Here is a 15,601-nt window from a genome sequence, read left to right as displayed (position 1 = left end):
AAATGAGTTTGAAAAACAAAATAAAATAAAAGGAGGTTAAAATTAAATTAACATCATATGAATAGGTGGGATTATTTTTAGTATTTTTTTACTTTGATTTTAATAGGTTTCTTAATGTTTATAATTACCCTAAAAAGAATAATCATGTGCAGTGATCGTCAAAAAATTAAAGGATTTGACTAATTGAAGGGCCATTGCAACTAAACACTTCATTTAAAGAGCTTTTGGGCACGAAATGAGATCATCTTGAACTAAGTCATGCATAACAAGACGTGGTGACTCAGTATGTGGCTCATGTTTTGAGCAGGGTGGATCAGCATGACAAGACAAGAACAATATTTAAGCACGACTCGACCTTTGAGCACGATGAAGCTAGCACATTCGCCATTATTCAAGTAAGAAAATAATTATTATTTACTTTCACATTAACATTTATAAGATTTCGTAGTGTTGAAAAGATAAATATAATTATATATAAATACATATATACATGTCCATTTATTTTTATTTCATTTTGAACTATTTGTTTTTAGTTAATTTGAAACGTTTGGTTCATGAATTAGAACCATGTGATTAGAATTATTTTCGATTTACGTGTATTTTTTGTGAGATAAAATACTGTAGCGAATCACGAACCATGATTCGAACCAGATGACGAATCTCCCAACCAAACAATCTCATTGTTTCATAATAAATCAAAATTGTCAACATTCACAAAAGTCTATAAAAAAATGGACTCAAATGCTCGATAGGATTGTTATGTCAATTCTCATGAACAATACAGGGGTAAGTACAAACAATCATGCCGCTTTTAATCAAATCTAAATTTTTTAATGTTGCCTCAGAGAGCACGATAAAAACTTTAATGAGTTGAATTTGTCACGAAATTGAGCCAACATAACATGGTATGTTTGGCATCTCTACATGCTCGAAAATTTATTATTATTTTTTTTAAGATGCTCTAAAAGTGTAATCGAGCTAAAATTCATTTTTGCTCATTTCCTTCATATCTTCTATATTTTGTTTATATAAAAATGTGATGTGGCAATCAAAATTTCTATCTTATCTTTCAGTTTTAATCAATTTTTGAGGAATACAAAAAAATTACACTTCTCTTTTCCTGGCTTTCTCTCTCTCTCTCTCTCTCTTTTTTCTCTAACGCTTATTTAACTCCTCTATTCACGTTTGTCACCGGCCACAATAGCCCTCTATCATTGCATTGCTCACATCCATTGATTGCCATAACACCCTGAATCGCTGACCGTCTCAATGCCATTACTGCTTACAAATGAGGCTGAGTTTCACATTCAAGTGAGTGGTTTTTTTTTTCTCTTTTTTTTTTCTTGTATGAAATCTGTTGAGATGTGAGTGGTTTTTTTTTCAAATTTATTATTTTTTTAGTCATTTTCTATTTGCCTCGAAGATATCACTCTAATAATTTTTCGTTTATTTGTGCCTCTGTTTGTACTTTGTCTTTTCAACAATAATTTTTTTCTTTGGTACATTTTGGGAAAATTCTAGAGGTTAATTTTAATTTTGATCTTGAGAAATACTCGTTATTTTATTTTGTCTCGTAAACTTTTGAGTGTCACGTTAATGACCCCTAGGTCAAATATGAAATAAATCTTTAATTAATTTTACAAAATCAACCTCATTCAATGTATCACATGCACTTTACATGCTCAATCCGTCCATTTTGTTTAACCGTATTGTCAAGAAGCGACTAAAAGTGCAACATTTGTAAAACCCAGGAATCATTGTGTGACATCTGAAAATTTAGACATAAAACGAGACAAAAATTACAGTCAAAATTAAAACTAACCTAAATTTTGTTCATATAGTGAATAAATGGTTTTTCCTTCAAATGTAGTTTTTTAGTCTTTGTGGTAGTTTATTCGACGCACTTTGGGCTTGTTCTTTTAGAGTAAAACTCAAAAAAAATTTGAACTCAAGTTATAACTTTATTCAAATTCATGTTCATTTATAAAATTTGAGTTTGAACTTGAGTTTGAACTCGAGTTTTAACTTGCGTTTGGGGCTAAAATCAGAGTTCAAGTTTCTCTTTTAACTCAAGTTCTTAAACTCAAACTCAAATTAATGAAGTATTTTTTCTATTATTAAAAACGCGATAACTTTTTCGTTTTAATTCCGATTGAGATAATTTTTCTTTCTATGCGTTCACAACGAAGAGACGAATAAAACCCTATCTATATACCTTATTAAAATTTTCATCATCATTGAGTTTTTATTAAAATACTATATAAATACAAATTTAAGTTTTGACCCATTCCAACACAAATTTAAAAAAATTTTCAATCCAAATCATAACTCAAATGTGCACATTCAAACACAAATTCAAATTACAATTTCAGCTCAAATTATAACTTAAATTCAACTCAAAATCTACACTCAAATCACAATAATTTAAAAATGCAACCAAACAAACCATGTCAAATGTAAACCTCAATTTTTGATCTTGACGATATTAGGCTTCGTTCATTTTACCGATTCGAGTTTTCAATTTTAAGTTTTAACAGTAAAAAGCTCTAAGAAAATGTCATATCTAATTTTTTCTCCTACAGTGAAAATCTCTCAGAAAATGTCATATTTCAGCTCGAATTGAAAACTCAAATCGGTGTAGTGAACGAGGTCTACACGCTTTCACCGGGCATCTTATGGCCCCATTTCTGTCTCCATCCGATAAAAATATGCCACGTCACTCTAAAAAGCCAGGTCAATTAAAATTTTGTACATGTCAGCAACAACACCACACTACCAAAATCCCTAGAGGTGAACGATTCTTCTTCTTCCCTAATCTCCGTCGTCTTTCTTTCTCACCTCTTGCGCCGCCGCCGCCGCCTCCCAACGACAGGCACCACCTCATGCCCCATTCCGGCCAACTTCCGTCGTCGCTTCCTCCACTCGCACTCGTTCACCTCAAAGGTGCTCCTCCTGCTCATCCTCGCCGCAATCAATTGGCCTCGCCCCGCTCCGACAACCTCTTCCCACTCCGCCGCCGGCGTTGCCCACTCATCCTCTGACTGCCTCAAGCTTGTCCACAGTTAGGAGAAAGGTTACGAGTTAGGGTTTTTCGCAATTGTTTTTAAGATTTATCATTTCACGGTTAAAGTTCACTTTTTTTTTTTTTTTTCCAATTGAGATGTCGAATTTGATTTGTTAAGCTGAGAAATCAATAGCTAGAGAGTAATGAGAAAAATCGACACCGTGAATTGAATTTACTAGATCGTAGTACTTGATCGGAAATCTGAGTGAAATCATCGGGTTTTGGGATTATTTTATATCTGGATGTTGATTTTCGTAGGTCAGATTTCGCAGTCTTTCTCAACGGCCGAGATTAGGGGCTTACCAGTCTCATTATTTATCTCTTCTCTCGAGTTCAATGGCATTTACACGGTTAAGTAGTATCATCCTCGTCTCAGCAATATTCAGGTTAATCCTGATCTTATATGGAGAATGGCAAGACACCCACATGGAGGTTAGATACACAGACGTTGATTACCTCGTATTCTCCGACGCCGCTTCTCTAATGGCTTCCGGGAAGTCTCCCTTTCAGAGATCCACATATAGGTACTCGCCTTTGCTTGCATTTTTACTCATGCCCAATACGTTTATTCATCGCTCGTGGGGCAAATTCCTCTTCTCAGCTTCAGGTACCGTGGAAAATGCAATATATATATATATATATATAAATTTTTTTTTTTCTATGAGTTAAAAAAGGATAAAAATTTATTTTCTCATGTCTTTTTTTTTTGGGAAAAACTTGCAGATTTACTTGTGAGCTTCTTCATAAATGCCATTTTGAAGCTTCGAGGGGTTCCTGAAAACTTGTGTGTTTTTTCTGTGATATGTTGGCTCTTCAATCCCTTCACCTTTACAATTGGGACACGAGGGAACTGCGAGCCAATTGTTTGTGCCACGGTTCTTTGGATCCTCTTATGCCTCATGAACGGTGTGAGTTTTGCTCTTATTGCTCTGAATCTGTCTTTTTTCATTAGCTTCTACTTTTAATGCATTTTCTTGTACTAATGATAACCTTTCCTTCTAATTTAGCACGTGATTATTCCAGAAGAGTTAGCGTAGAAATCATATTACCTTTGAGATTTCCTTGTAGTGATGAGCTATAAAATAGTGAAGGTTCTCAAGTCTGTATTTAGTCATTTACTAGTGAATTATGCATCTCTTATAGCCGATATCGGAGAATCATCGAATGATATCTTGTGATCTAAAAAGAAATGTATTTTGATGTTTAAGTAAAATTTTCATGTAGTTAGTATGCAGTTCTTTGTAGTATTTCTTGAAAATAGTTTGCTTTCTTATTATATCATCTCCTTCATGTTGCATTGTTTGTGGGCATTAGCAAGTTCTTTAAATAGCACAGATTTCAGTAGTGGCTGTTACATGCCTTTCACCAACGTGCATCTGACTTCATATTATTGTCATTCCTTTTGCAACAGGACGTGTTTTACAAGCTGCATTTTGGTATGGGCTCATTGTCCACTTTAGAATCTACCCTGTTATATACTCACTTCCCATTCTTTTGATTCTTGATCCGCAAGTTTTCCAATCTGGTTGTCGGCCTGCTCTTCAAAAATGGAGTCGTACTGAACAACAAAGTTCATCTCAGGGATGTTGGATTACAAGAATTGCTCGTATGTTCCATCCACGGTTCCTTATGAGATGTGTACTAACAAGGGAGAGAATACTTTTTGGCTTAATTTCAGGAGCCGTGTTCTTGTTTTGCACTGCCCTTTTCTTTTGTTTATATGGGTGGGATTTCCTGCATGAGGCTCTGCTTTATCATCTCACCCGTACAGACCCGAGGCATAACTTTTCTGTTTATTTTTACCACATATACCTCCAATACGAGCGCAAACTCTTGGTAGTGGAGAAGCTCATCTCATTTTTGCCTCAATTTATAGTTCAGCTTGTTCTGATTTTGAGTTTTGCACAAGACCTTCCGTTCTGCTTCTTTGTGCAGACAGTGGCATTTGTGGCGTTCAACAAGGTTGGTCTAATCATCACTGATAATCCTTTTTTTTTTTTTTTTTAAATCTTTATCAAATGGCTTCAACGGATGGTTTGGATAAATCAAAACTTGAAAGATTTCCCAATTTTGACTGGACTTAACCTTGTATTGGGCATGTGGGTATTTGGAATAACATAGTTGATCAATGACAGGTGGTTACTGCACAATACTTTGTGTGGTTTTTTTGTCTTTTGCCTCTGGTGCTTCCTTGGAGCAATTTGAAACTCAATTGGAAAGGCCTATTGTGCATAATATTTTGGGTAGGTGCTCAACTTCACTGGTTGATGTGGGGCTATTTGCTCGAGTTCAAGGGAAAGAATGTCTTTCTTCAGCTATGGATGGCCAGCATCTTATTCCTAGCCGCAAATACATATCTTCTCATTTCAGTCATTCGCAACCACAGGTACTCTCCGGTTTTCACTTGCTTGGGAACCACTAATGATGACTCAAGGAAATTAAAATGAGGAATATGAGCAGATTTATTTGAAACACAGGATTTCAGTTTCTCAGGAGCTCTAGTGGTTAAATGAAAGTAGGTACATGTTTTGCTGGTTTTGATTTCTGTTGGTTTCGATAACTTGCAACAAGTTTGCACTATCTTTTGTTGCTCTAGTAATCCAGAAATTGATGCCAACTCTCTATAACAGACGTTTTGCACGACCATGTGGGATGAATACTAATTGCTTTTGGAAGATAAAAAATTTCTCCTTGGTTTCTCATTGTGCATTGTTTATTATTATACCTTAAAAAAAAAAATAAAAGAAAAGACTGTCAGTTCCTTGATCCTAAAAAGCTCGCTACTCATCTCTGTATACCTGAATGATTTAGATTTACTCTTATTATATTTTCTCCTGTGAACGTAATAACTTACCACTAGGTTTAACGGATAGATTGACTATTATTTAGAGTTTCATAGTTTTAACTTTTATCTTCTTCATTAAGGCAATGTTCTGTTCGTCTTTTTTCTCTAGAGGATACCTTATCCTCTCTACCTGTAATTGATTTTCATCAATAAAGGTGTTTTTCTTATATATAAATAATATTATACAATATAAACTCCACCCATTGATTCCCATACACGTAAGAGCTGGAATTAAAGTGCAGCTAGTTAAAGATAGTGAGACTTTTTAGCCTCGAGTTCAAGGGTCCATGATTGATCCCTGCTTGATTAAACTTAAAAATTTGTAAAAAGAAAAAAAAAAAAACAAAACAAAAAAGAGTTATCTCTGATTGTGAAACTCAAACAGGAAACACACTCGAGAAAATTGTGATATATCACTTGTTGACATAAGTTGCAATACACTATTAAACTCTACCGTACATACTAGACATAGCTCAAGAAGTTGTGGAATATAAGAGACAAGGTGTCATTTTAGGTTAATATCTGGTTTTCAACTAAGATGGTTTTAGTTGCAATGTATTTTTAATCATAGATTGGATTTGAGATGACCTAAGTTTTCTTGAGGAGTAGAGGGTCTAAGACAGTGTGGATTGCGTGCAGAAGAAGCGCCATATATATTATGAGTGCAATGAATCCAGCAATTAGAGCTCCTTTTACTTGGCCACAATACCTTGGGACTTGGCCACAAATGGGAAGCCAACCTGCATAGGTGTTTCCTTTCTTTCCCACATAAGCAATAGCCAAAGCCGCCGAAATGCTTGAGTTCAGCAACATGGTGAAAACCTGATCATCCAAATAAATAGAACCCAATCTTGGCATGTTAAGTCTTGTATCATCATTAACTTTTATTTAGGTTCATTAACAACCTTAATGAAGTTATTAGGGGGAAAATAATATTAATAAATTGTCGAGCGATTATCTCATCATGCAAGTAAGAGTGAAATCTCTAGTTGTTCCTTTTTGTCACAACTCACAAGAAATTGAGAAGTATTAGCGGAACGGATATGAAGATTAGGCTAGCCAACCTGCTCTACTACCATTTTAAGGAATCATTCATTTGGGGGGGACCATTAGTCAAGCAAAAGAAAAAAAAAAACACTGATCATACGAATTGAATATAATAAGTCTTCATTTGCTATACCAAAATACTTGTTGCAACTTCCCTAAAAAAATTGTTGTTACCATGCATGTAATGAATTTCTTTTGACAAGTACAATATAATTATGAATTATTCTCACCGGTGGCGTTTTGAATTTTGGGGTCATTCCAAGTTTGACCTTTGAACTTTAAAAACTCGACTATGCTTTTAGAATGTTGAATTAGTTAGAATTTCTATTAAAAACAAGGAAAAAAAGTAGGTAGTACGATCACATGGTGTTTTTGTTAAAACTTCTGTTAAAATCAAACGAAAAAGACCACATGATCGCATTTAAGTTAAATGATTTAACCCCCTCCTTTTGCGTTCATTCTTCACTACAATTCTAAAAAGAGGGTTAACTGGACTAATTCAAAATTTCAGGAGGTAAAGTGAGAATTTCTAAAGTTCGGGTAATAAATTGAAAACGTTGTAAAATTGAAGAGGTATCATTGAGATAAACTCTATAATTTTTTATTAATATCTCGCTGCTCGTCTCTCCGTCACTCTATACATTTCATGTCAAATTAATTTCAAGAAAATACAAAAATATATCTTTTTCTTTAGTATGCAATTGCGCTACATCGGAAATGTGAGCAATAGAACATTAAAAAGAAAAAAGAAAAAAGAAACGGGAGGCAGTCTGAAGTTACCAAATCGAAAGCAACCACTAAACGCCAGAGCAAACTTTCTGAAGGAAGGAAAAGAACAAGGATTCCGTACACACTGACAATAGCATTTGCAATGACGAAGTACCTAGAGACCAAGTTCTTTAGCAACTGGAAGATCAATACATATAAACTAGATCATGCCAAAAAAAAAAAAAAAAAACGAGACACCGAAGGAGGCAATGCAAAAGAAGAGTCTACAACACATGGAAAACTTACTTGAAAGCTGGTGTTTGAGAGTACTTGGCTTCAAAAGAGATAGTAAATAAGCTAGCCTTCTCGTGGCTCGTAGCCATGACAACCGCGGCAGAAAGGGTGGCGGCGAATGCCAGGAGCCTTACTAGGAGCAAAGCGAGCCTCTGGGTCTTGGCCATGGCTCCGGGATGGAAATCGGGTTATGAGACGAAATGTTGCTGCTGTTAAATTTTTGTAGATGGTAGTGTGACAAAGTGAGGATAATTGGGAAGCTAGTGTTGGTGATGATTGGTAAACACTTTGACACTAAAAAAGCAGGTACGTTAGGAGGGAAATTGTCGAGGATGTGATGGTGGAATTGTATATTTGTACATGTTTGTATGTTGAAACACTTTTGTTAGTTGGATTTCCCAACTGCCGCCACCACCGTTGGTGTCCAAGTTTTTCTACTTTTTCTGCTTTTAGAAATTGAGTAGCCATCTTTTTGTCAATCTTTCTTGATATAGGTAAGGGTTATCGTAAGTGTGACGTTTATAGTTCACTTTTTTCCTTTTCCCTAAATTTTAAAGGGGGTTAGCCTGATTTTAAACTCTGAATTAGCCGTTTGCAGGAGAGGTATATACATGATGTCATGATGGTTTGGATGTGGCCCATGAGCAAATTTTCTATAGAAACTAGTTAAAACTTAAAAGCACGTGCGCATTCAGTGGTTGTATTTATCTCTCTCTCTCTGTGTGTGTGTGTGTATAATATATATATATAAGTTTTCTTTCCTTGTATTACTATGTCGAACGAGTTTAATTTAGTAGTATATATAAAGACGGTGAGACCCTTTAAAAAGACTTGGTGGAATACATGTTTTGATTGTTGGATTAAGTTTTCAACAGTTAGATCTGTGCATATCCGTATTAAAAACTTATAGTGCGCCACACATAACTATTCCTTCTACAGATCTAACCGTTGAAAAAGTAATCTAACGATTAAAATAGAGTGTTCTACTGGTGAGTTTTTTAGGGAATCTCACCCTAGAGAGTTATATATTTATACATAAATAGTCTACACAAGAAAGATTTTAAGGGGGCAAATCAAATTATTGAATTCAAATCATCACCTGTCAAATTTCGATGTTTAGAACGGTGTTTGATCATACTTTTTCTTTATTTTGATATTTTATGTGTTATAATATGATTGGTCAGACACTAATTGAGACACTAAAAATTAGACAGGTGATTTGTAGGTATGCATACGAGAGGATGGTATTTGAGAGAATTATGAGATATGACAAAATAGATATATATTTGAGAAAATTATTTGGGTAGACAGTTAATAATAAATGTATTAATCACATTAAAATTATTGTTTTAGAGGACAACAAGAAACTTATTAGTAAGCCACGTTTAAATATATATTAAAAAAACAAAACAAAACAAATGAACTGTTGAATATTACATATGTTTATATAAGTCTAACATCTTTGAAGGTTTTTAAATCAAATAAAATTAACGGTAAGAAAAGTGTAACACTCATACTAGGTATGATATTGATCCAATGATTGAAATAAATGAGTAGTTGATCAAAATAATTTATGACAATTAATAAAATTAAATTCTTATCATATTTTTTATATTTGATGGATAACCATTCAAACTTGTCCATATATATATATATAATTACTATGAATACATTGTCATTTATTAACTTTATAAACGCTCCTAAACCATGCACCTTATTTTAGCGGGCTCCCTACTTTTGAAAAAAGCTCATTGTACTCAATGAACGTGATAAAGATGGCTATCAATGATTTTAATGAGCCGAAAAGACAAACGGATGATAAAGATGCCCAGAGAACGTTGGCTCATGGAAATACAGAATTTTGTACCTCAGATACAGTATTTTCTGTCAGCATTTAGGTTGATTTGATGATTGTATTGTCGCTGAATATTCCATCATGCTACAGAATCACAGAGTAGATAGAATTAATAAACCGTGCCAAGTTTATCCTACTAAATAGTAAATATGGCAACTTCACATTATTAAACGAAAATAACACTCGAGCATTTAGAATAACATGCATGTATGTGAAAATCCTTTATTCATCGTATTTTCTTTGTATTTCAAGAAAGCACTTGCCATGGTTTGGCATTGCAGGGTTAATATCCCTTAGCCGAAACCTTCCAAAAGTCCAATTTAGGAACTTTATTGAACTCTCAATAATCCAGTACCAGTGATTTCTGATTTTTTTTTTTTTTTTTATGGCGAAGAAATCCCCCAAAACGACATAGCTTCATTTTAAAAAATCATTTTGACCCATTAAGTTCTTTCAAAAATATAATATAATAGCTCCTCTTCTACTGAAAGCCTGAGAACTAATAAATAATGGCCCAGCAAGAGCAGCAAAATCCAATTTTCAGCACACTAATAAATTAACAAGCCTGGAACAAAATTACTGAGATAAACAACAGCAACGATATTGCTTTGATAGTTAAAAGAATGCTCATTATCCCAAACTTAGGCTTCACAATTAACTGGCAAATGAAAACACAGAATTAAGATCATTATAAACTATATTTCCTCAAAACATATGACCACTCAGTTATAAGAATGCATTGGGAAGGTTCATATGACCACTCAAAACATGCTAGTGTTATGATTCATATGCCAATTTTGTACTTATCATCCTGAGGTGAACATATAGCTATTACCACTATCTCCATGATGAGGGAAGAGAAAGAGGGTAAAATTTAGAGAAGAGGAGAGAGAAATAGAATAGGAATTAGGGATTTAGGAAGGAATTGAGAGAGAATTTGAGAGAGGGAAGAGGAAAAAGAACATGAGAGGAAGCAATCTGAGAAATGCAATTCAATATTCATACATAGTCTGACTTGATCATAACAATGTAGCCAATTTATAGGCTAATTACAAAAGCAAAACGGAAAACTAATAAAATGCATAAAATCATACACAAATAAGGAAAAATCAAATAAAATTTGATCCTAACTAAATCCGATTTATTTTCTATATTTTCCTTCTTCAAAGTCAATTTATCCTTAATCAAGAAGGTAGTTCAGCAAGAATATCCATCCATTTGGGACGAGGCCAGGCACAAGCCGTCGGTAACTTTCAAACAGTAGCCTGAATGGAGGTATTACAAATGCCAGGCCTTTAAGCAGAAGGGTCACTCTTGGAACCCAGCAATTCGGATCAAACACCATCATATCAACCACTCAAAGCATATCCTTTATGAAGGAAAGAAAGTACAAGGGCATGGTTGTTTTTACGGCCCGGCTTTGTTTCTAACTTCCGGAACGAAACAGCTTCCTCCATATCAACATTTTCCTGCCCATTTTCACCTTGAATTAAGAGTCTCTTTTCCTAGCTTTTTCTTCTATGAGAGAGCATCATTTCACAGGACGCCATTTAGAGGACGGTCGAATAAGAAATTAAGATTTAGGGTTGTTGGATTTTCCCTGCCATACGTTCATGCTAGAGCGTGCAATAAAAGTTCAAAACCAAATAAATGTAAAATAATTTTCTTCGAGCTTGAGCTCAAATAATGAATTGAATACTATGAGATTGCCAAGCACGTAGGAAGCATAACTATCTTAACTATAACTGCCTCCTACTACACATAAAGCTTTGCTTCGAATTCAAACAACAGGATATAACTACAAATAGGGAAGACCCAGAGATCGTTAGCGAACAGAATTGATGGAAAAAGTTGTTTGGTGGTTGTTACCCTTTTTGCCACCAAATGAACTAAGGCCCCGTTCATTTCGCCGATTCGAGTTTAGAATTTGAGTTTTGCTATAGTAAAAAGCTCTCAGAAACAGTCACATCTAACTTTTTTGCTACAGTAAAAAACTCTCACACAAAATCACATCTCAACTCAAATTATAAACTCGAATCAGCGAAGTGAACGGACCCTAAGTATCTTCCTATTGCCCTGGCACACGCCAGAGAATGTCTACTTCCTCCTTCAACACCACAAGGAAATAAACCAATTAGTACAGTGATGCAACCAGTAAAGGAAAAGGCAAGGGCAAAAGCAAAAGCATATTAGCAAATATCTTTTTCCAACGGCTAACTACCTCACCTTTTCATAAAAACAGTGTAGTCAACATTTAATTCTGAATTTAATAAATATTATCCTGCCGACCAGAAGCTGAAACCTTGTCCAGTATAAATGGTGTCAGTATATTTCACATCACGTAATTAACACATATAAAAGACAAAAAAGAAAAAAGAAAAAAAGAAAGAGCATATTTGTCTGAGTCTTTTCACCATTATAAAGATTAAACTGAAATGCCTCCTAATCTGGGTAAACGGAAACAATATTGTCATTTGCTCCTATAACTGCAATAGACCTTAGGTTGAGAGAAACAAGACACATCAATACACGTTAATGTTATAACAGTTGATTTCACCTATATAGTTACGAAATCAAAATCCAACAAATATATAAGAGAACCGGAAAAAAAATGCAAATAGCTAATCCTAAGGTCTTGGCCAAAACACAACATGTTTGCAGGAGTCAAGTTTACCTGTAAGGCAGGCAGCTCATTTAATCTCTTTCTCGTAACTTCTGTAATCAGGAACAGGCTGAAGGAGATTGGAGGCTTATCTTTCGAGTAACATATTTCATGACGCAGATCAATTACCAGCTATCACCACAAGAGCAAATTCCGTCCTGGAAATTGTGGAACCGGTTCATATCTCTAATTAAAATATCTCGCTTCACAATCTTAGATACAAACTTCATTGCAGCATGGCAATCAACGCATATACGTAGGTTTTTAATTATACGAATCTGGCTACCAGATGGTGTTCTAATCAGCCCAAACGCCAGAGCTAACCTTTCGCTATGCAGCCACAAGAGACGTTTCCTCTCACCATCCTCCACTTGACGCATAACCACGCTGCAATTAGGAACAAACCCTGCCCTCCTGGTTTTCATGTTCAACCATTCAAGCATCCCACTGATAAGTTTCATGTCAGGATGGGAAGTATCTCCCACAATGAAATAATGAACAATGCCCTGTGTCTCAATCCAACTAAGACCTGGTTCCTTCCTTACTCCTTTCTTTTTCATGCTTTTCCTAATAAAAGCCACATTGTTCCACCTCTTTGCGTTAGCATACAAGTTTGACAACAACACATGTGCGGCATCGTCTTGTGGCTCCATTTCAAGCACTCTCTGGGCAGACAATTTTCCGAGTTCAACATTGTTATGAATAACGCAAGCCCCAAGCAAAGCACGCCAGACCATAACGCTAGGCTCGAATGGCATTTCCTCAATCAATTTCACAGCCTTATTGAGGTGACCTAATCTCCCAAAAAGCCCAATCATGCAAGTGTAGTGTTCCATACATGGCTCAATTCCATAGTCTTGTATCATGGAATTAAAATAAGCTTGTCCTTGCTCCAATAGCCCTGCATTGCTACACGCCGATAGGACACCCACAAGGGTTAATTTGTTTGGTTTACACTTTGTTTTCTGCATCATTTCGAAAACTTTTAGAGCCTCCATACCTAATCCATGAATCGAATACCCTGAGATCATAGCATTCCATGTCACTTCATCTTGTTCCTTTAACTTGTCAAACACCAATCGGGCATATTTGATTAACCCACATTTGGCATACATATCTATCATAGCATTGCCAACTGCGATATCCTTATCATATGTTGTTTTTATTGTCAAGGAATGGATCTGAAGTCCTGGCTCCAAGGCCGATATACTAGCACAAGCACGGAGAGCACTAGAGTAGGTGACTTCTGTTGCCCACAATTGAAATCTAAGCATACTTGAAAACAAACTCAATGCCTTTTCCCCATCTCCCAACTGTGCGTACCCTACAATCATTGTGTTCCAAGTTACATCATTCTTTTCTGGTGATTGAACGAATAACTCCATGGAGTTCTCAATCTTTCCACATTTAGCATAAACATCCATTAGGGCATTTGAAACGAAAACATTCAAGTCAAGACCGACCTTGGTTACATGACAGTGGATTTGCTTCCCCAAAACCAAATTTTGCATGGTTGCACAAGCTTGCAGGACACTAGCACACGTAAATTGATTGGGGCAAACTAAAGCATTCCTCATCTGAAAGAACAAATCAAGAGCCTCCTCACACTGGTCCTTTTGAGCATACCGTGCGATCATGAAGCTCCAAGAAACCACGTCGCTTTTGGGCATTTCTTCAAATGCCCTGCGAGCATCCGCCGTGTTCCCGAACTTGGTGTATAAATCAAGCAATGCAAGACCAACAAACTGATCCTCCTTGTAATGTGATTTTATAACATTTGCATGAATACTCTTTCCTGCATTTAAGGACCCAAGACCAAGGCATGTCTTAAGCACAGAAGTAAAAGTAAAATTGTTGGGCTTGAACCCAACGATCCTCATCTCATGGAAGAGTTCCAATGCCTCCTCAAAACAATCATTCTCAGCATAACAAGCTACAATTCCGGTCCAAGAAACCATATCCTTAAAGACAATCCCTTTAAAAACATGTCTAGCAATATCAACACATCCACAAACAGTGTAAGCGTCAATAAGAGCAGACCCAACAAAGGCATCGGAATCATGCCCCAACTTGTAGATAAAACCATGGAGGCACCAACCTATCTCCGCCCATCCCATCCTCACAAGCAACTTCAAAGTCGAGGTAAACACAAACGTATTAAGCTCGTGACCTTCTCTATGCAGCCTAAGAAACAAGTCCAACGCTTCAGAAAAGCGTTGAGACTCTGAAAATCCTTGCAGTAAAGTAACAAACGAAATAGTGTTTCTCTGGGGCATTTCTTCGAACAGTTTGTTCGCATCAGAAATTGAACCCGACTTTACGTACACGTTGAGAAGAATGTTACTAGCAAACAAATCCAAACAATTACCTCTTTTCAAGATCTCACAGTGAAGTCGAAACCCTTCGGTGGAGTCTCTTTTTCGGACACACTCTTTAAGAATGGCAGCGTACGAGTGGGAATCGAAATCCGGCATTGGTGACTCGTCTGCATGGCTGGAGCATTGTTGGGTCAACTGGACAGCTAGGGAAGAGAAACCACGTTGCGAACGACTTATCCAAGAGTTGATTCGGCTGTGCACTGCCGGATTTGTATAAGGCAACGTTCTTTGACAAAACAATCGGATCATTCTTTCTTTCTTTCTTTCTTTTTCCTTTTTTTAAAAAAATAAATAAAATAAAATTTCCTTGGCAAATGCTGAATGAAAAATACGAGTACAAATATTTTCCTCTACGACATCATTTTTTTACTCCGGATTGACGATGGACATTTGACAACTATGAGCCTCATCTTACAGAAAAGTGTGGGCCATAAAAATGAAACAAATTTGTTCATAGACCTCTTTCAGTTTTCAAAAACCAAAAGAGAGACACTAGCGAAAGTTCACACGATTTCTCTTCCCCTTCACATGGTTCAGTTGAGTAGTAAAAATCCTATCATTTCATATCAATAGAAAGAAAATAGTTAACACGCAGGATTCTGGAACAATATGAACATCCCACCAAAAAGGAAAAAAAAAAAAAAAAAGCAATATGAACATATAAGAAAACAACAGTGTATGACTCAGGTACAAATTGTCCTCTAAAAAAATCATTTTCTTGCCTTATTTTTTTTTATATGATATTAAG

General features: G+C 35.7%; 3 protein-coding genes across 6 annotated transcripts; 1 reads left to right on the top strand and 2 right to left on the bottom strand.

Moving 5' to 3' along the window:
* The first annotated feature begins 2,786 nt into the window (after positions 1 to 2,786).
* LOC21393138 (GPI mannosyltransferase 1) lies at positions 2,787 to 5,763 on the top strand. 4 transcript variants are annotated; one of them, XM_010111914.2, is made up of 5 exons: positions 2,787 to 3,073; positions 3,328 to 3,671; positions 3,788 to 3,970; positions 4,476 to 5,026; positions 5,200 to 5,763. In XM_010111914.2, the coding sequence occupies exons 2-5, from the start codon at positions 3,401 to 3,403 to the stop codon at positions 5,509 to 5,511; spliced, it is 1,317 nt and encodes a 438-aa protein (XP_010110216.1). In that variant the 5' UTR covers positions 2,787 to 3,073; positions 3,328 to 3,400; the 3' UTR covers positions 5,512 to 5,763. The 4 variants fall into 4 exon arrangements, with proteins under 4 accessions (XP_010110216.1, XP_024030411.1, XP_024030412.1 ...); XM_024174643.1 differs by having other exon boundaries at positions 3,323 to 3,671; XM_024174644.1 differs by having other exon boundaries at positions 2,787 to 3,080; positions 3,323 to 3,671.
* Positions 5,764 to 6,497: 734 nt separating this feature from the next.
* Positions 6,498 to 8,125, bottom strand: LOC21393137 (CASP-like protein 1C1). Its single transcript, XM_010111913.1, has 3 exons — positions 7,971 to 8,125; positions 7,737 to 7,839; positions 6,498 to 6,731 (listed from the first exon to the last, which is right to left on the bottom strand). Exons 1-3 carry the CDS (start codon positions 8,123 to 8,125, stop codon positions 6,498 to 6,500), a joined length of 492 nt encoding a protein of 163 aa, XP_010110215.1.
* A 4,475-nt stretch (positions 8,126 to 12,600) lies between these two features.
* On the bottom strand, positions 12,601 to 15,174 carry LOC21393136 (putative pentatricopeptide repeat-containing protein At5g13230, mitochondrial). Its single transcript, XM_010111912.2, has one exon. It carries the CDS (start codon positions 15,100 to 15,102, stop codon positions 12,601 to 12,603), a length of 2,502 nt encoding a protein of 833 aa, XP_010110214.1. The 5' UTR covers positions 15,103 to 15,174.
* Between the last annotated feature and the right edge of the window lie 427 nt (positions 15,175 to 15,601).

This window comes from Morus notabilis, unplaced genomic scaffold (genome assembly GCF_000414095.1).
Source record: "Morus notabilis unplaced genomic scaffold, ASM41409v2 Scaffold832, whole genome shotgun sequence".
Classification (NCBI taxonomy): Eukaryota; Viridiplantae; Streptophyta; class Magnoliopsida; order Rosales; family Moraceae; genus Morus; species Morus notabilis.
This window is presented reverse-complemented; position numbering and strand designations above follow the sequence as displayed.